The 20,475-nt window shown below is 39.3% G+C and overlaps 1 protein-coding gene and 1 long non-coding RNA gene across 2 annotated transcripts; both read right to left on the bottom strand.

The window, feature by feature from the left end:
• Window positions 1-2,493: 2,493 nt before the first annotated feature.
• Window positions 2,494-13,747, bottom strand: LOC137089152 (NACHT, LRR and PYD domains-containing protein 1 homolog). The gene is made up of 8 exons (XM_067452653.1): window positions 13,710-13,747; window positions 13,317-13,461; window positions 10,266-12,006; window positions 9,877-9,954; window positions 9,683-9,757; window positions 9,383-9,526; window positions 9,134-9,289; window positions 2,494-3,784 (listed from the first exon to the last, which is right to left on the bottom strand). Exons 1-8 carry the CDS (start codon window positions 13,710-13,712, stop codon window positions 2,599-2,601), a joined length of 3,528 nt encoding a protein of 1,175 aa, XP_067308754.1. The 5' UTR covers window positions 13,713-13,747; the 3' UTR covers window positions 2,494-2,598.
• Window positions 13,748-17,456: 3,709 nt separating this feature from the next.
• LOC137089153 (uncharacterized) lies at window positions 17,457-19,982 on the bottom strand. The gene is made up of 4 exons (XR_010907641.1): window positions 19,845-19,982; window positions 19,596-19,751; window positions 17,596-17,670; window positions 17,457-17,511 (listed from the first exon to the last, which is right to left on the bottom strand). It is a non-coding gene; the product is annotated as an uncharacterized lncRNA (long non-coding RNA).
• Window positions 19,983-20,475: the final 493 nt, after the last annotated feature.

Raw genomic sequence — 20,475 nt, 5'->3', positions numbered from 1 at the left:
TTGGTTTTTTGATTTAAGCACCATTCGTTTGCTCCTTCTCTCTCCCCACTTTTGATGTCTGTTTGATCCTGACTGCTCGTACATTTGTTAATTTACTTTTTATATCATTACTTTTCACTAATTACTTTACAATAATATTCACATTAAATACTTTTCAAATGAGATTAAAGTGTCGCTCGTTCATTTGCATGTTCCCTTTCACTATCTGTCACGCACACACCTCTATTGTGTTATGTCTGATAATATGCTAGACATTTTAACATCTACTTAACGAGGGACGTAACAGTCCTATGTTCTTCTCGCTAAAGGACTTGGACGCGCCCCTCGAGGTGGATGCACTGGCCCACCCGTGGCCCAGGGTCCTGCTGTATGCCTTTCCTCCCCTGTGCCTGATAATTCTCACACTGGCCAGGGCGAGAGAAGGGTTTTTTTCTCTCATCCTGATAGCACCCAGGTGGCCCAAAGCGCCTTGGCTGGCAGAGATAATCCCTCTGTTATATGCCCAGCCGTGGTGCCTCCCCCTCCGCACAGACCTATTGTCTTAAGCGAACGGGAGAATTTATCACCCACACCCGGACAGCGTAGCTCTCTAGGCTTGGCCCGTGAGAGGACGAACCTAAGCGCGTTAGGGCTTCCCCCACACATGGTGGCTACAGAATGCCAGGGCCGTTTCTACATGGTCCTTGTATGGCTGTAAGTGGTGGGTGTTCGATGAGTGGTGTGATGGGCGGGGTCTCACCTCATATCAGTGCTTAGTCGCTGATATCTTGTGTTTCCTCCAAGACCTTATGGATAAAGGCAGGTCTTTTTCCACTATTAAAGTCTATCTGGCAGCTATCTCTGCTTATCATGTGGGTTTTGAGGGCTCAACGATTGGGCAGCATTCTCTAATCCGCAGATTTATGAAGGGCGATTTATTTAATTCCGATCACTCAAACAAACCAATTCAGAAGGTGGTCTGAAAGCATTTCAGACGAAACAAATGTAAACGTATCTGGTTGTTTAAACCACATGTGTAAATTGTAGTCCTGGCAAATGATTAAAAAATAAACATGAGAGCGTGTTATGGGCTATGTTGTAGTCAGATAGATATGATGGTGCTACTGCAACAATATCGCTGCAAATGAGTAAAGCAAGCCAATGCAAATGGCCATAAATGAAACTTAAAATAAGTCACAAAAATAAATCACACAAAACACAATCATCTTCAATAAAAATGAATGAGACTAAATTATCTTACCACTACAGTGCTTATAGGTCGCGCTCTCATATTGCGATCTTTGAATTTGAAATGAGTGGATAAAAAATGGAAAAAAAAGAATAAAATGCATCTTGAATCTTTTGCTTTGATGTGATCTCCGTTAAATGAGCATACTATGCCGCGGGAATTGAAGATCGAATAATATTCATTTTGCAGAAGTGTAAGGTAAGACAACCTGCATGTTCTTTAAAAAAAAAAAAATGTTTAGATTGTGTAGTTTAGTTTTTTTGAGCACCAAGCAGTAGGCTAGTCTATATTAGCTTGCCTCAGCTCGTCAAAAATGCCTTGGTGGTATAATAACTACTTTGTTTTTAATGTCAAAGTAGTTATTGCCTATTTTGTTTTGTTTCTTTATTAAGTTAATTTAGAAAAATGTTTAGAGCAATTTTTGTTTGTTAAATTAAAGTATAAACTTTAATTTAACACACAAAAAATTGCTCTAAACATTTTTCTAAATGAGCTTAATAAAGAAACGAAACGAAATATAACTACTTTGACAAAACTGAACTATTTTAATGGCTGCAACAAGGTAAAATAAATAAATAAATTAATAAATAACATGGGCTCCAGCCGGACTCGGGCTGAGAATTTTGATAAGCTGTCGGTTTTTACTAAGGAAAATGACTAAAATAGTAACTCACAATGACTTGGATAAGTAACTTTAATCTGATTACTGGGTTGGAAATAGTAACGTGTTAGTAGTAACGTGTTAGATTACTCGTTACTGGAATAAAGTAGTCAGATTAGAGTAACGCTTTACTAAGTAACGCGTTACTGGCATCACTGCAAAAGACCTACCCATTTTTCACGTGTAAAAAAACACAGTATTTTTCACACAATTTACTTATCTGTACAGCGCTGTTTTCTCTGTCCTAAAAACGGCCTGATGATTTCCTTGTTCTATGAAGACCCTCCTTCAGAAACACGTAACGAGTGTGTCTGATTGGGCCAGCGCTTCCCGTGTTGTGATTGTACAGCAGCTTAGCGCACATTGCCCTGAGAGGTCCCGCCTCTTACCATAACGGGGAGATGCACGCGCTCAATGTGCGCTCTTCTCTACGTGGGAGAGCAACAAGACCAAGCCCCCTTTTTTGCGTGTCCTTGTGGGCGGAGGGTTAGTCAAACTATTCTTGTGACGTCATTACAGCAGGAAGTGCAGGGGTGTAGTCCAAACCGACCGTTCGCTGTAGGCTTTGAAAGGGAACTTCTGTTAAATAAAATATCTCACTTGGCATTGAACTTTGAGCTTTATAATTTTACAGGTATTATTTATGCTCTAACAGCAACATTACACACTAACTAAAGTTTGAAAGCTGGGATTGCGAAGAACAGGACCTTTAAGAACCAGAACGCAACAGTGCATCAAAGAGGTAGGGCTCTTCTTCCTGAAGAATCACAATAAATTGAGCTTTTGCAATCATACCACTTGAATGCACTGTGTAACAGATCTTTCTCATACTATCCTGACTGGTTAAATTAGTTTGTGTGATTTCAGAATATAGTTCTTCATGAATTATTCTGTGCTCATACAGTTTATCTGCAATGCTCTTCACATTTTTAACCCTTTGAATTAGAGCCAGTCTGTGATCATCAAAAAATTTAACTTTATCAATCCCAGAATTCAGTTGTGGCTCATGTTGGACTTGTCTTTGACTTAACTGGGCAAGTTTGTCTTTCCATATTGTGGCAGTCCAGACAGACTTCTTGTCCTCTTCTCTGATAAGATTCATTTGTACATCACCATGCAGATGTTGCATGATCTCGAAGAAGTTTGGCTCAACATCTGTTCTAAATGAAATTCCCTCTACAGGATGAACAGAAGCACCAGGAACCTCAAGAAGGTGTGGCGTTTTCATTCTAAATGGCCTGTTAGGTCTAGGATGGCTGATCAGATGACTTGATTTTTCATTCTGCTCAACTTTCTCTTTTGAACAAGTGTCATTCACTGGAAAAAAGTAGATGTGAAGAATGAGAGGATCCTTACAGCACATGTAGAGAAGAAGGTTACAGTGTTCTTCCCACTGCATGAACCAGCTTATAATCAGAGTTGTAAGAGAGAAGGATGGTTGGAGAATTTTGGCATGATAACGGGTCAACTCTACAGATTGTAAAGATATTCCTTCATCTCTTTTGCTGAGGAGCTTCACAGCATCTTTGAGAGCGGGGTCAGACTCTGCTAAACAGGCGTAATGAGGCAGATGAGCCTCCTCCAGTTTCCCTGAGATGACGGTCACATCAATCACTGGACCAATTCTCTCACACTGAAGCCTCTCCAGCTCTGCACTGAGGAAACGTCCATCCACTTCACGGTACTGGAGAGTGACGTCACCAGCACAGACCCATCGCATTCTGGTCCGGCTGCACTCGAATCGACCCGCCTGAGTGCTGATCCTGAACTTTGACCCTCCTTCATCTGTACAGACTGATGGCTTCACCTGAACCCACTGATCACAATCAACAATGTGAACACAAGACTGACAGTGAAGATTCATTTCAGAAGGTTCAGGCGGAGAGATGTTCAGTCTAGAGAACAGAGATGATAATGATAAATGAGATGATGGATGTGTAAAAGAGAAACATATACAAACTTTTTATAAACTACACTGTAAAAAAGGTCAAAGCCTGACATATTTAAAGGTCCCATTCTTCGCGTGTTTTCGAAGCTTTGATTACATTTGATTGAGTTCATGTTTCGCGTGTAAAAAAACAGTATTTTTCACACAATGTACTTATCTGTATACCGCTGTTTCCTCTGTCCTAAAAACGGCCTGATGATTTCCTTGTTCTATGAAGTCCCTCCTTCAGAAATACGTAGTGAGTTCTGATTAGGCCAGCGCTTCCCGCGCTGTGATTGGACAGCAGCTTAGCGCACGTTGCCCGCCTCTTACCATAACGGGGAGATACGCGCGCTCAATGTTATTGCAAAAATGTCTATATTGCCTTATCAATTTGAGCCGGAATCAGACCCGGAGAATATCGAAGAGGATCGATTACAACCTGCTCAGGAAAGACTTTTGCAGGATGTTTCAGAATGGTAAGCTGTCTATTCAGTAGTTTAAACTGATCATTACAAACACCAACAATCGATGGTGTCTGAATGAATTAACGTTACTACACTTTTATATGCTAAGTTTTTCGGATTAGTTTCAATTACCATCTAACGTTAGTTAACAAAGCTAAACAGTGTTGCACTTTGTGTAATGAGTTACATAAACTGTTAAACGGACCAACTTAAATAATAAAATATACTTACTAGTTGTGGTCCATAAACAACGCCTTCTCCAGCCAAAAGGGAACTGCGTCATCTTTTAAGAATAATCTTTCTGCGAATCCGGCATTAAACTGATTGAGATTGAGGAAGCAGTCCTCAGCAAAATGTGCTGCACATAGTTTTAAATTGTGATTATAATTTTCCGGAACCGAGTTAACCATAAACTGTAGCCATTGATCTCTACGTACAGCGTCCGTGGGAAGGCCAAACAAAGGTGATTTGACTCCGGGATGAAAATAACAGCGTTTCAATGGCTTGGTGACAAAAACAACGCTTCCTATTCTCGACCTGCGAGAGCAAAAGGACAACGCCCCCGAATTTGCGTGTTCTTGTGGGCGGAGGGTTTGTCAACAAACGGTCTTAGTTGCGTCATTAAAGCAGGAAGTGCAGAGGTGTAGTCCAAACCGACCGTTCGCTGTAGGCTTTGAAAGGGAACTTCTGTTAAATAAAATATCTCGCTTGGCATTGAACTTTGAGCTTTATAATTTTACAGGTATTATTTATGCTCTAACAGCAACATTACACACTAACTAAAGTTTGAAAGATGGAATCGCGAAGAATGGGACCTTTAAAGGGTTACTTCAGCTATTAGCGATTAGCATATGGCTTTGTATCAGTAGAAACCCATGGAGTATACTTCAACTTCAGCGATTAGCATATGGCTTTGTATCAGTAGAAACCCATGGAGTATACTTCAAATGATTGTGCTTCCCCCCTCATATCCCCCTGAGACAAGAGATTTATGCATTTTATTTCTGGAAAAATTCCTCAGATGACGCAAATATCGACAATTGCGTCATCTGAGAAATTTTTGGCTAGAGGCTAAACTACAGCCAGCAGGGGGAGCCAGTTTTGCATGTTTTCAACTCGCGCGTGGGGGATGGAGATCGCACTCACAGCACTCAGCTCGCAGCTGCAGCCTCAGGCATTGATGTAAACGGTGCGGTCAGCAGAGCAAAGTAAGTCTTTCAACTTCTCAAACTAATTCCTATAAAAGTTAAAGGTCCCATGTCATGGGTTGTTTTATTGTTTTATAATGTGTCTTGGGGTGTGCTTATATTGTTAGTATGGTTTTTACATCAAAAAATAATTTAGAAATAAAAGGCATTTTTTCTATACTGATATTAGCCCTCTGTTTGGAATGCTCTGTTTCAAGAGGCGTGTCTGCTATGAGTCTTCAGTCTATTATTTATGCTCTAACAGCAACATTACACACTAACTAAAGTTTGAAAGATGGAATCACGAAGAATGGGACCTTTAAGCTTTCAAAGGCATGACTGTCAATGTAATCTGACTCCTGCAGCGTTATGGGCTGTGACACTTCCTCAGCGGCTAAATCACATATTGAACAGACAAGTTCAGTTTTTAATTGTAGTGTCTGTTCTCTAACTGAACTGATTTTATGAAAATGAATAGGGTCGCGATGGGAAAGTGAAAGTGATTCAGTAATCTAGTAGCGGTGGCTTTGGGGGTGAATTTGAGACAAAAAAACATTTTCTGTCTTTTCTCAGTCTAGAAGGCACCAAATTAAAAAATAATTTCACATTTCTACTACATTAATGACCCAGTTTAAATACAGATTCATCTTTCCATTGCTGAAGTACTCTGAAGTTATTTAAACTTAGATTATGTGAAATTGACTTAAAAAAAATTGTTACATCTTGTATAACTTATAAAATAAGTTAAGAAATGTAAAACTAACTAAAACAATGTAAAAACATATATTGGCATAACTTACTGAACATATACTTTTTTACAGTGTATGGGGGGGGGGGCATCTTCCTTTGTGTTCAGCAAGTGTTCTGACAGGTACATCCTAAGAACATTATATTAAAATGTGTTTTGCACTTCTTTCATAGCAAAACACTGAATTATTTAACTATAATGAGTGATTGTTCAGTTTGCCTGCTCTGTAAAAAAACAAATTCTATTTTTATATTTAGATGTATTTTTACATTCATTCTGGGAAAAAATTAACAAACTATATACCAAACTAATTATCAATCAATATATAGTTCTCTAGGTTGAAACTTTCAGGCCTCTGCCCAGTGCCCACACACTAGTTGATCCAAAATGCTTTAGAAGTAAATTGTGGATAGAGATTAGAAAAGCACATACTTAAATATTCAGGCTCCACTTTTTTTGAAAATAGGCTCATGTTAGTTAACAGTCATGTGCCTCAACAAGTAAAGTCATAACATAATGATGCCTTTGCAAATCATTAACTAATGATGAATTAAAGCAGACAACTGGAAGTTGAAATCCATGGCTTTGATCCATTGTGGTAATTAATACATTAATTTAAATTATTACCGGTAGTTAATATACATATGTTATTAGGGAATTAATACAATGACACATTTAACAAATAACAATTTAATGATTACTTAATCTATTAATCATATAGAATCTTCATTAGTTGCTGATGCAGTAATCATTAATAAATGGGTTATTTCTTCATGAGTCATACATTAACTCATGATTATTTGTGCGTTAGCTAAGCATTTATCAATGCATATTAGTGCACATTTATTGCAAAGTTTTAGCAGAACTTGCCTAAACATGAAAAGAATATGGTAATGTTCCTAGGCCCCGTCCACACGGAGACAGGTTTAGCTGTATACGTATATATTTTGTACCATATCAGCGTTTCGTTCAACCAATCCGTCGTTTTGGAAGCATGAATCCCATATTTTTTTTTATCGGGTCCCAAAGTGGATAAATCTGAAAACGACAATCTTCTGTTTTCATGTGTACAGCGAATCCGTATATTTTCTGAAAAGGGGATGTCATCACACTACGTCCAGCACGGTGAAAGAGTTAAGGGATACAACTACGGGCACTGGGCATGCGCACATCAATATCGCGTCATTTAATTACCGTATCTGCATTATTGTAAGGGTACGTTTTGGGTTGGGGTAGGTGTAGGTGTAGGCATTAATAAAACACATCTGTTAAGTAACAAATGTATTTATTGTTATTTTATTGTGAGATTTTGCCTCACCTCCGACCACTGCTATAGAGGGAATGCATCGACGTCACTTTCCCGCCGGAACACCTCAGCTGGGGCTGAGTGGCAGAAGAGCTGCTGCGTCACCGCAGCTATTAGAGGAAAACGCGAGTATAGCAAACAATTATCAGTTTAAACTAAAGGTTGGGATCGATATTGTGGTCCTTACAAAAAAATAAATAATAATGATATTGCCCAGACAGCCTCCAAAGAGTGCTCCCTTTATAATCACTAAAAGTTGTCACGCATTCAATAAACGCAATCTCACCGATCTCTGGCTTAATCCTGTTCTGTGAAACCAGGCCTTTATCTTCTAGTGATGTAAAAAAAAACAAAATTTGAGCCTTTAATAAACGTTAAAACAACCTTTAAATAGAAAAATATTCAAAATGCTTTAATGGAGTCAGAACTGATTTTTGTTCCGGTTATTGGTTCAAAATAGCATTAGTATGATAATGACTTAAAATAGCAAATTTAAGTATGTATCTATCCTGGTACAAACTGCGACACAAACCAGTGTCGCAGTTTGTACCAGGATAGATACATACTTAAATCTGCTGATGATTCTGTCATTGTCAGCCTGCAATCAGGGAATGAGCGGGACCATGGGCCAGTCCTCAGTGACTTTGTAGAGTGGTGCGATAGTTCCTTTTTACAGCCGAATGTATCTAAAACTAAGGACATGGTCATTGACTTTCGCAGGACACCGCCTCCTTTTACAGTCACGGTTATTAAAGGTACGGACATTGAGCTCGTGGAGACATACAAATATCTTGGAGTCATTTTAGACAACAAACTGTGCTTTGAACCTTTGGTTGATGCTGTCTCAAAGAAAATCCAACAAAGACTGTACTTTCTTAGGAAAATGAACACTTTTAATGTTTCTTCAGAAATGATGACATTGAATCGGTTTTATCCTTTTGTATAGCTGCTTGGTTTGGAAGCCTCTCCCTGACAAATAAAAACAGACTTGGTAGTCTGGTCAAAGTGGCGAGTAAGATTTCCAGGAGAAGTCAGGCTCAACCCGGGGAGTTATATATAAAACAGGTCCAGAGGAAAGTTAGAGTCATAGCTCATTCACAGGATCATCCCCTAAGAACAGAGTTTGAGCTTTTGCCCTCTGAGCGGCGCTATCGAGTTCCTAGCTGCAGAACAAAGAGGATGCAAATATCTTTTATTCCATCAGCTGTGAGGCACCTTAATGGTACTTAGTACTTTATAATAACTTGTACAAGTTGCATTTTTGCACTTGATTGTGCTCTGTATTTTTTTTATTTTTTTGCATATTATGTACATTGGGCGCTATTGTGAATTCCTTCTCTGCTGGCTGATCTTTGTTGATGAGTGTTGTTGTATGTTTATGTGTTTATGTGGAGCATTGCTGCAAATCCAATTTCCCCTTGTGGGACAATAAAGGTACTTTGACTTTGACTTTGACTTTAGCTTCCAGCCTTACAGTTTGATATCAAATGCAAACACAGCTGTCCACTAAATTGTGACTTAAGCTTCTAATAACATTATAGGGCCAATACATGGTATCATGACAGGGCATGCACAAATCAATTTAATAAATAACAGCAAATGATCTTACCTGAGCTTCTGTAGACTTGTGCAGGTCTGGACGAGGGAAATGATCCCAGAAGCCCAGCTCTCATTCAGACTGAACACCTTCAGATCCAACGTCTTCAAACTCACAGAGTGAAATGAAAACAGCACCAAACTGACATGATCCTCGAGAGATGAAGAGCTGCACAAATATATTTGACAACAACATGTTTGGATAACAGTAAAGCTATTGATGAGATATAAAGAGTAATGGCAACATTTATATTTTTCTTACTCTTCTGCTTGTTTTCCTGCCTTGCTGAGTGTCTGTAAGAAGAGCGTCCAGTCAGTGCTGGAAATCTCTGAGTGTGAACATGTCAGACTGATGTTTAAGACGGCTGGAAATGACGGATTCTTCTCTGAGGAGCTCAAAGACAACCTGAAACAGTCAGAGACACAGAGGAACATTTGATAAAAGAACCATACACTCACTATAAATGATATCCACTGTGTTCTAAAACATAAAGGATTTAGAACTATGTCATAAATTATTATTGATAAGAAAGATTACTTTTTATGTGCAATAGTTTCTTACAAGATTTCTCTACGAGTGACTGACAGATCAAGCGTCCATCTTGGACTCTCAGCACTGTATTCATCCTCTTGAACTCTACCAAGACAGAAGAACAGATAACGTTTCAAACTATTTTTTTTTTTAATTCAGTAATTTATTAGTTGTTTAAACATATCATATGTTTGTATGGGAAGTAGGATGTTTGTTAAAATTACTTTAGTTTCTTCAAGATTTTTGATTCACCAAGAATCTGGATCAAATCTCCAACTTCTGGAAGATGTTTCACTGACAACCTTGAGTCAAAAACAAAAGTCATTTAAATAAAATGTTGAATAAAATGTAAAAGCATGTTCAAGATAAAGGAGAAATCTCTTAAAAATCTGTTGATTTCATATGATTTTGAAGATTTCAGCAAATTTCATAAGTCAAAACTGATATTTTAAGTTTTATTTATTATTGTTGTTGCTGTCACGTCACTGACCCATCTACCACAGAAACATAAGTACAAGGAATTTAAGTTAAATATATTAGTTATTTGTACTTTAGAAGAGTTTCAATCAATCATGAATTAAGTTTCAGGCGTTTCTCCATGCATCACACTGACCTCAGCGTCTCACACATGCAGAGTGCCGGCTGAAGAATCTTGAGTTGATCAACTGTTAAATCACAGTACATGAGGTTCAGTTCTCTGATGTGTGGACAGCACTGAAGACAGTACAGCAGAACCCAACAGTCTGTGCTCCTCAGGGAAATGTTGGACAGATTCACGAAGCTTTGAAAATTCAGAATTTTCCTTTCAAACCCCTCATCCTGGAGCTCATACAGACAGTGAAGAACATATAGTTCACATCCATGCCATGTTGTCATTGTAAGAATTCTTTGCTTCAGTGTTTTCTTCAGTTTCCCTTTTCTCAGTTTTATGGCGTGAGAGACAGTTAATTTGATTTTTTTAAAGAGTGAGCTGATCACCTCCTCATTTAAGAGACCATAAAAGAAAAGCAGAACTGATGGAATGGGATTTGATCTTCTTTCTAGAGACAGGCATTCAACTATAGCTGAGCCCATCAAGGTCAACAGTTCACTGACTTTCAACCAGGACTCTTCTTCAACAAGCAAGACCCAAAGTGCAGCAAAGAACCATTGAAAACTGAAGTGCATGAACCTGAACACTGGTTCCTGTTTTTCTTTTCCGTTAAGATCCTCTTTATACAAGAACAGACACTTGGCGGCATCTAGGCCAGTCTCTGCCACACTCTTTTCATCAAAAAATACTTGCTGATTTTGTATTCCTCTCTCTGCCAGCTGACCCAGACTCCTCAGCATACTGAGGACAGACTGACTCTGGCCATGATGCTCCAGTAGAGTGGACACAAAGTGCACATATATGGAGGTGGTTGTCTTTAGTTTTTTCATCATAACCTGACTATCAGTTGAGTGCTTCTTCAGACAAAAACAGACCATCCAACACAGTAAAGGCACAGAGCAGGCAGTCAGGAGGCTTTGATTTGCTTTCACACTCTCATGTGTTTTCTTGAAGAGTTCCTCATCCTGAAAGAACTTGTGGAAGTACTCCTGTACCCCTTTCTCAGAGAAGCCCACAATCTCAGTGAAACGCTGAGGTCCCTTGAGGAGATTCATCACTGCATCAGCAGCTTTAGATCTCATAGTTACAAGCACAAATGATTCAGGCAACAAAACTCCCCTCAACAAGTTCCTGAGAATAGCCATAGGTGACGCTCTCTTTGATGGATTTGTGTGTGGTATGAAATGAATGACTGAACAAGATACATACTCATCCATTCCATCAATGAGGAAGAGGACTTTCTCTGGTGTTAACTGTAGTATTTGTGAGATCTGATCTGATGTTAAACTACAACTCCAGCTCAAGAGATCAATCAAGCTCATCTCCTCAGAAATACACTTCAGCTCATCACACTTCAACAGAAAAATCACATCAAAGTTTTCAGAGTAAAGTTCTCCAGAAGCCCAGTCCAACATGATCTTCTGTAACGTGAAGGATTTACCTCTTCCAGAATCTCCACTGAGAATCACAGTGTTCGGTGTGTTTCCGTTACTATCGGGACTGAACAGCTGGTCTATTCTGATGCTGTGATTCTTGTCATTTGATAACAGCTGAGATGATGTTTTTGTTCCAGAAGCGAGAGCAGACCTCACATGTTCACGATAGTATTTCTCATTCTGCTCTTTGCTCCTCTGAATGATCACAGGTTCAGTGAAACGGGCAGCCAGTTCCACACATTCATTAAATGGAGGGTTATACTCTGTCAAAAACTTGCATCTGTCAATGACTGAGGTCCTGTACTGAAGATTCAAGCTGCTCCAATCTACATGAAAAAAATACAACAGAGAAAATAGGTGTGCTGAACACTGTTACTGGAAACCCCTGAGGCGTAATCAGTAGAATGAGGAAGCTGTTGAGTGTATATGTTGCACAGTCCCTTTCCATGCAGCAATGCTATCCTTATGAAAAAGAAGTACTTTAAGTTAATTTCATGAAGTATACTTAAGTAAAGTTTAAGTATATTTTTAAGTATAAATAATGTAGTAAACTTTAAATGCATGCTTGGGACTATATTGGCTAGTTCACCCAAAAATGAAAATTAGCCCATGATTTACTCACCCACAAAAGCCATCCTAGGTGTAAATGACATTCTTCTTTCAGACGAATACAGTCGGAGTTATATTAAAAAATGTCCCGGCTCTCCCAAGCTTTATGAAGGCAGTGAATGGCTGTTTTTGTTTAAGTCCATAAAATTGCATCTATCCATATACATGGCTCCGGGGGTTAATAAAGGCCTTCTGAAGCGAAGTGATGTGTTTGTAATAAACTTTATAAACTTTAATAACTAGTTTCCTAACTAGATTTACTAACTAGATTTACTACGAAAGAGTAACCCCTGACCTGATGCGTATTGACAAATGAAGAAGTGCAGAGGATAGTGTAAAAAAAACAAAAACGCTGGTCATCAATTAGAGACTAAAATTACCATTTTTAAAGAGAAATGCTGGAGGATTTCGATATAAGACCGGAGGAGCTGGGGTTACTCTTTTGCCGTAAGTCGACTTGCATAGGCCGTCTGCCGGAAGCTAGTTATTTTAGTTTTTAGAGTTTTAAATATGAATATTTTTCTTACACAAACGCATCGATTCGCTTCAGAAGACCTTTTTTAACCCCCTGGAGCTGTGTGGAATATTTTTATGATGGACAGATGCATTTTTAGACCTAGTCGCCGTCACTGCCATTATAAAGCTGGAAGAGCTGGGGCATATTTTAATATAACTGATTGTATTCGACTGAGGGTGAGTATAATGGGTTAATTTTCATTTTTGGGTGAACTATCCCTTTAAGTGCAATTTTAAGTATATTTTTAAGAAGTACATAAAAAGTATATTTATTTTTATTTTATGAAGTACACTAATAGCACACTTGAATAAACCTATTTTTATAAGGGTAAACATACTTTGTGAATAGAAAAAATCTGATTAAACAAAAATAGACCTAAAATGAAGCACTGTAATTGACACTTTCATGACCATTATGTGTGTAGTTACTTGTGAACTGTGCAACCTTATTGTGTTTTGGTATTGTATAATGCACTCCATTCTAAATGTAAACAAACAATAACAACTTTACCCTTTCCATACATCTTTTCTTTTTGCCATCTATCTAGTTTCTCTTTCAGCTGAGAGGCAGGTTTTTGCACATCAATAGAGAGGGGATAACTGACAGTGATGCTTGGTGAGTCTGCTCCAAAACAGAAAAGGGGAGGCTGGAAGCTCTATGTAAAGAAAAATACATTCACAAAGACAGTCTGCTTCAGAGATACATTAATACATAATATTTTATATTATATCATATATTAAACATAAATTAACAATTATAATTAGTCATTTTTTACTCAGATCTTTCCACTACATCAGACAGCCTGTAACCAGTGGGGCTCAAAGGAACTAAAGTGGCCCAGCACTGGATTCCTCTCTGACTGGAGTGTCTGCAACTGTTCTTTCAGCTCATTTCAAAACTCACCATGTCAGCTCCTTTTAAACGGAGGATCCCCGTCTTTATCTCCTGGATTGTCTGATGGAATTTTCTCTGTGTGGAACAAAGTAGGTTTCAATCAGCTATAACAAAAATAATGTGAAACAACATGTTCAGGTCATATCCACATTCAGGTCATACCAGTTTCACAGTCCTCTCTGCTGCTGCTGATACAATCCCATGGTTTGTGTGCTGGTTCACGATACACAGATAACAGATATACTGCTGGTCAGTCTGACAAAAATATTCCAGCGGTTTATCATGTTGAAAGCACATCATCTCCTGCAGTCGTCCTGTGACATCTGTCATACAGTGCATATCTTGAAAGACACTGTCATGTTCTTTGAGATGATTTTGGCAAAAAGCCATCTGACACACGAGACAAGACTTGATGGCTTTGTTTTTGTCCCATGTACAGACATCACACTCACACCAAAAAGGACAAGTAGCTTGCAGCTTTGAGAGTTTTTCCATCATGTCAGCCAGCATGGTGTTTTTACCTAAAACTCTTGGAGTGAAGGTCTGACTGCAATGAGGGCAGCTGTAGAATATCTTCTGATCATCCTGATCCCAGTAGTCTGCAAGACAGCTCATACAGTAACTGTGTCCACAGGGAATGGTCACTGGATCCTCCAGTAGATCCAGACAGATCAGACAGATGACCTGATCATCAGTCTCTGAAATACTGGCTTCTGCCATTTTTCTGTGAAGACAACAGCTGAAACAGTGCAACACTCAACCATTCCAGCTAACACTGATTTGTTCTTAAATAAAGTAAAAGTCCCAGAAAGACACTCCCTGCAAAATGTGTTCAGTCACTGGGTGTTTCCAGAAATGATATTCTTAAGACGTGGGCAAAACGGGTGTGTCTAAGGACTAAAGGTTTGACTCGTTCATTTCAGAAGATTGTCCCTATATGCTGTAATTACACCATTGCTGCAAATCTTTCTCTTTTGACAACTGATGATTGTGAGGTTAAATTGATGAGATCATTAAAGAGAAAAATGTATTAAGATAGGAAAAAGTTCAACAAAAAGAATAGTTTTAGATTAAGGCTAAGGCTTTAAAGTTTTTAAGGCAACTTTGACATAAAACAAATTTACCTGTCAAAGTAAATACAACTGCTTAAAATAAACTTAAGACCTTTGTCATGTGCTCCTTAGTTACAGACAGCTTGTGATATCAAAAAAGTGTTCAAGATCAAAGGGGTGGACGTACACTGTCCCACTCTTTACATAAACATTCTTACCATGTACAGTCAGGGGCGTGGGACTGGGGGGATAAAGGTACTGAGTAACCAGGGCCCGAGGCAGGGGGGGGGGGGGGGGCCTTAGAAGTCAGTTTTCTATACATACACATACATGGTACGGGGGCCCAGCAAGATGGTTTGTACCCAGGGCCCAAAATTTGGTGCTACGCCCCTGTGTACAGTAGATGAACTTCTTATTTTTTAAACAGTATAGAATTAAATATATAAATGCAGTATATATAATAAAAGGTTAGGTTCTTCTTCCTGAAGAATAGAGATTACGAGGTTTTTCATAGCAACACTGCCTTTACGCATGATGCTGCAGATCTTTCTCATTCTTTCTTCTTTCTTCTTCTTCTTCTTAATTATTGATTCTGAAGCAGTTTGTTTGCAATGGAGTTGGCATTCTTCAAGTGTTTAATAAGACCACACCAATTTGTGCGCCCGTGTATACGGGTTCAAATAAATATGGCTGAGCAAAAAAAATGCCTGTCTTTCTCTGTTAAAGTGCTAATGCTAAAGTAATAGTTTTTGTTATTTTTGGACCAAAAAGTATTTTCGATGCTTACCCACTGATGGCATAGGACTACTCTGATGATGTTTCTATTACCTTTCTGGACATGGACATTTTCAATGGAGGGACAGAAAGCTCTCGAACTAAATATAAAATATTTTAAACTGTGTTCCGAAGATGAACGAAGGTCTTATGGGTGTGGAACAACATTAGAGTGAGTCATTAATGACATAATTTTCATTTTTGGGGTGAACTAACCCTTTAATAGATATAGAGCTACCTTTGCATTGCCGCACGCTGCTCTCTTTCAAGGTTGTTCTCACTCATTTTTGTGGATAACCCCAAAAACACGAATTAACAGATTTGTTAAAATTTAAAAAAAAAAAAAAAATGTCTATTTTAAAGTCAATCCAAAATAAAGAAAGAATAAAAAATGTCTGCTATCTATCTTCAAATGATGTGTTACAAAAAGCATTTATATGGCTGCATTTGACATATGAATCATTTTGTAAATTATTACACAAACCATGTTCCCATTCGCCATTTCAGAGTCAGCTGCCTTCTAAAAATCAGCATCTTAATAAAAATGCTTTGAACAACTCTAAACGTCACTGGAGAAAGGCCTATAGTTCATATATAACATTGTAATACATAATCATTCACATAATTCAAACCCTATATTGTTATACAGGCAGCCGGATTTTTCATATCAAAGATATAACCTGGCTTTTCTTGAAACTCTTCACAGTTAAAGGGTTAGTTCACCCAAAAAAAATTAAATTATTTCATTAATTACTCACCCTCATGTCGTTGGACGCCTGTAAGACTTTCGTTCATCTAGGAACACAAATGAAGATATTTTTGTTGAAAGCTGATGGCTGAGAAAGGCTTCAGAAAGGCCTCCATTGACATTCAGTACATTCCCACTCACAAGACCCATAAAGACACTAAACACATCGATACAAAGTCCATCTAACTACAGTGGCTGTACAATAATTTTACAATGCGACGAAAATAGTTATTGTGCGCACAAATCAAAATAACGACTTTATCCACCAATGACTGTCTTAATTACTCTGGGTTGTTTCTAGTCTGTGTTTGAAATCTCTGGAAGAAGATTTTCCAGTCTGAGCTGCTTAAAGGGATACTTCACTGACTTTTCATATTAAACTATGTTATTCCCTTAACTTAAACGAGTTGATACACACCTCTCTCGTCTCAGTGCGTGCACTTAATCTCTCTGACGGGCAGTGACGATCTGATAGCATTTAGCTTAGCTCCCTAAGCCCAGTTCATTCACTATGGAACCAAACAGAGATCAAGTTAGAAGTACCAAACACCTCCACGTTTCCCCTATTTAAATACAGTTACACAAGTAGTTGAAAGATCAAGTATGGTGACAAAATAAAACGTGGTGCGTTTCTAATCAAAATAAAAAGGAGAACTAAAATGTATGGCGGAATAGCACTTCTGAGAGTACTTCGGCTCGGTGCAGTAAAAAGTCCCGGCCGAAACATCTTCCCTCACATCTCCCTATTGACAGAAATGAGAGAGTGAGGGGGAGGTGTGAGGAAAGATGTTTCGGCCGGGACTTTTTACTGCGCCGAGCCAAAGTACTCTCAGAAGTGCTAATCCGCCATACATTATAGTTCTCCTTTTTAATCCGATTAGAGAAGTACATTGTTTTATTTTGTCACCATACTTGATCGTTCAACTACTCGTGTAACTGTATTTAAATAGTAAAAAGATGGAGGTGTTTGGTACTTCTAACTTGATCTCTGTTTGGTTCCATAGTGAATGAACTGGGCTTAGTGGGCTAAGCTAAATGCTATCAGATCATCACCGCGCATCAGAGAGATTAAGTGCACGCACTGAGACGAGAGAGGTATGTATCAACTCGTTTTAGTTAAGGGAATAACATAGTTTAATATGAAAAAGCGGTGAAGTAACCCTTTAACGCTGAGTGAGGACAAGTGAGAGTGATATGTGAGAGAGACTTGAATGTCTGTCTTTGCTTCACATCCAGCCTAAAAAAAAAACATACAGGTCGCATGTAAACATATTATAGCCTAACATGGCAATGCAAAGATTAAAATATGTGTGTGACATACCTGATGTCTTTATCACAAACTAAAACACTGACAGATGAGAAGAGACTCTCAGCACTGTAAATTTCTTCCTCAACACTGGCAAGAAAAATAAACATGGAGATAAGTGGATATTTTGGACATTTTTATGCAGATGTGTCACGATCCCAGCTCTGGGTCTTTTGTTTAGTATGGACTTTTATGTTGAAGTGCCTTCTGTTTTCAATGTTTCTATGTTCTCTTCCTGTTTGGTTTCTGTCTCTCCTTGTTGTCATATCAGTTGTTATGGTTACCTTCATTGTACACACCTGCAGTCTATCTACTCATTGTTTTGTGTATTTAAGGTCTTGGTTTTCATGTAAGGTTTGCGAGTCGTTAATTGTAAGTCTGGATGTTCTGACCTGCGTTTACTGTTCTTTGGTATGGATCGTGTTTGTTTTCTAATTCTGATGTCCCTGTACTTTTCTGAGGAGTCTTGGAATTAAATGTGTGCGTGCAAATGGATTCTCTCTCAGCTCCTTTTCTCAGTGATCCGTTACAGAACGACTCGCCAAACATGAATCCAGTCGCACTAGTTTTCAGCCTCCGTCAAGGAGATCGGAGGATAGAGGATCACGTTAGGGAGTGGTATGAAGTGGCACAGTTGTCTGGATTGGACTCACAATGCCTAATGATTTTTTTTCGAGGAGGACTATCTGAGCCACTCAAGTTGCTCATGCCCTGGCATCAACCTAATTGGACGTTGGAGGAATATGTGGGAATCGCATTGTGGCTGAGTGGCTCTACATATACTGTGGGAGCTGTGGAGGAACGCGGCACTCCCGCAGTACCCGACAGTCCAGAGATTAGTCCCGTCCTAGCCTCCGTCCAGATCCCTGCTCCGGTGGTCCCTGCTCCGGTGGTCCCTGCTCCGGTGGTCCCGAGTCCAGTGGTCTCTGCTCCGGTGGTCTCTGCTCCGGTGGTCCTGAGTCCAGTGGTCTCTGCTCCGGTGGACCCTGCTCCGGTGGTCTCTGCTCCGGTGGTCCCGAGTCCAGTGGTCTCTGCTCCGGTGGTCTCTGCTCCGGTGGTCTCTGCTCCGGTGGTCTCTGCTCCGGTGGTCTCTGCTCCGGTGGTCTCTGCTCCGGTGGTCCCGAGTCCAGTGGTCCTGAGTCCAGTGGTTTCTGCTCCGGTGGTCTCTGCTCTGATTTCAATCTCAGAGATCGCCATGGCGGTTGCTGCCATCCCGGACGCGTTGCCCAGGCACCTTTCTCTGCCCGCACCGCCCAGGACCTGTGCTGTTTCCACACTGCCCTGGCCTCCCAAATTCTGCGTCCCTCCCGTCCCACCCTGGTCCGTCCCTCCCGTCCCGCCCCGCCCTGGTCCATCCTGCCCCTGGGCCTGCCTCCGCTCCACCTCCCTCCTGGACATTTTAGGAGCGTCTGGTAGCCGCTCCATTGAGGGGAGGTTATGTCACGATCCCAGCTCTGGGTCTTTTGTTTAGTATGGACTTTTATGTTGAAGTGCCTTTTGTTTTCAATGTTTCTATGTTCTCTTCCTGTTTGGTTTCTGTCTCTCCTTGTTGTCATATCAGTTGTTATGGTTACCTTCATTGTACACACCTGCAGTCTATCTACTCATTGTTTTGTGTATTTAAGGTCTTGGTTTTCATGTAAGGTTTGCGAGTCGTTAATTGTAAGTCTGGATGTTCTGACCTGCGTTTACTGTTCTTTGGTATGGATCGTGTTTGTTTTCTAATTCTGATGTCCCTGTACTTTTCTGAGGAGTCTTGGAATTAAATGTGTGCGTGCAAATGGATTCTCTCTCAGCTCCTTTTCTCAGTGATCCGTTACAAGATGTCAAATGGATTGATATTTTGTATCTAATGCAATGAAATTAGGATTTTTAATTGTGACTTCAGTGTCCAAATTTTATATGGGGCAACCGTATACAGCATTTGACCTGGTGGTGCTGTTATTTATATCAGAGGACATAAAAAAAAAAAAAAAAAAAAAAAAAAATTTATGAACTACAGCAAATGCTCTTACCTGAGCTCCTGTAGACTGGTGCAGGTCTGGACGAGGGAAATGATCCCAGAAGCCCAGCTCTCATTCAGACTGAACACCTTCAGATCCAACGTCTTCAAACTCACAGAGTGAAATGAAAACAGCAGCAAACTGACATGATCCTCGAGAGATGAAGAGCTGCACAAATATATTTGACAACAACATGTTTGGATAACAGTAAAGCTATTGATAAGTTATAAAGTGTAATGGCAACATTTATATTTTTCTTACTCTTCTGCTTGTTTTCCTGCCTTGCTGAGTGTCTGTAAGAAGAGCGTCCAGTCAGTGCTGGAAATCTCTGAGTGTGAACATGTCAGACTGATGTTTAAGACTGCTGGAAATGACGGATTCTTCTCTGAGGAGCTCAAAGACAACCTGAAACAAACAGAGACACAGAGGAACATTTGATAAAAGAACCATACACTCACTATGATGGATATCTGCTGTGTTTCTAAAACATAACTTAATAAGAAAAATAGCTGTTGCATATGCAACAGTTTCTTACAAGACATCTCCACGAGTGAATGACACATCAAGCGACCATCTGAGACTCTCAGCAGTGTATTCATCTTCTTGAACTCTACCAATCGGAGCAAAAACACAAAATATATCTTCCAACATACTTCCCTTACTTTAAATCTCAAGTCAAATAAACAACTAATAAATTATATCATTGTGAAATTTATGGTAAACTATACAAACAAATGTTAAAACACTACATTCAGGATAAATAAATAAAAAACAGTGTAAGTAGGATGTTTTCTGTAAATTACTTCAGTTTTCTCAAGATTTTTGATTCACCAAGAATCTGGATCAGATCTCCAACATCATACAGGTAGTCCACTGTCAGTCTGTTGACAAA

This window comes from Pseudorasbora parva, chromosome 9 (assembly GCF_024679245.1).
Source record: "Pseudorasbora parva isolate DD20220531a chromosome 9, ASM2467924v1, whole genome shotgun sequence".
Lineage (NCBI taxonomy): Eukaryota > Metazoa > Chordata > Actinopteri > Cypriniformes > Gobionidae > Pseudorasbora > Pseudorasbora parva.
The sequence above is the reverse complement of the archived record's forward strand: the minus strand, read 5'-3'. Positions and strand labels throughout refer to the sequence as shown.

Excerpts from the sequence above, each read along its gene's own strand:
- LOC137089152 (XM_067452653.1), bottom strand. Across the intron at positions 9,758-9,876 it reads AAAATCTTGAAGAAACTAAA|AGTTCAAGAGGATGAATACA; the intron begins GTAATTTTAACA and ends CTGTCTTGGTAG. Across the intron at positions 3,785-9,133 it reads ACAAGTCTACAGAAGCTCAG|ACTGAACATCTCTCCGCCTG; the intron begins GTAAGATCATTT and ends TCTGTTCTCTAG.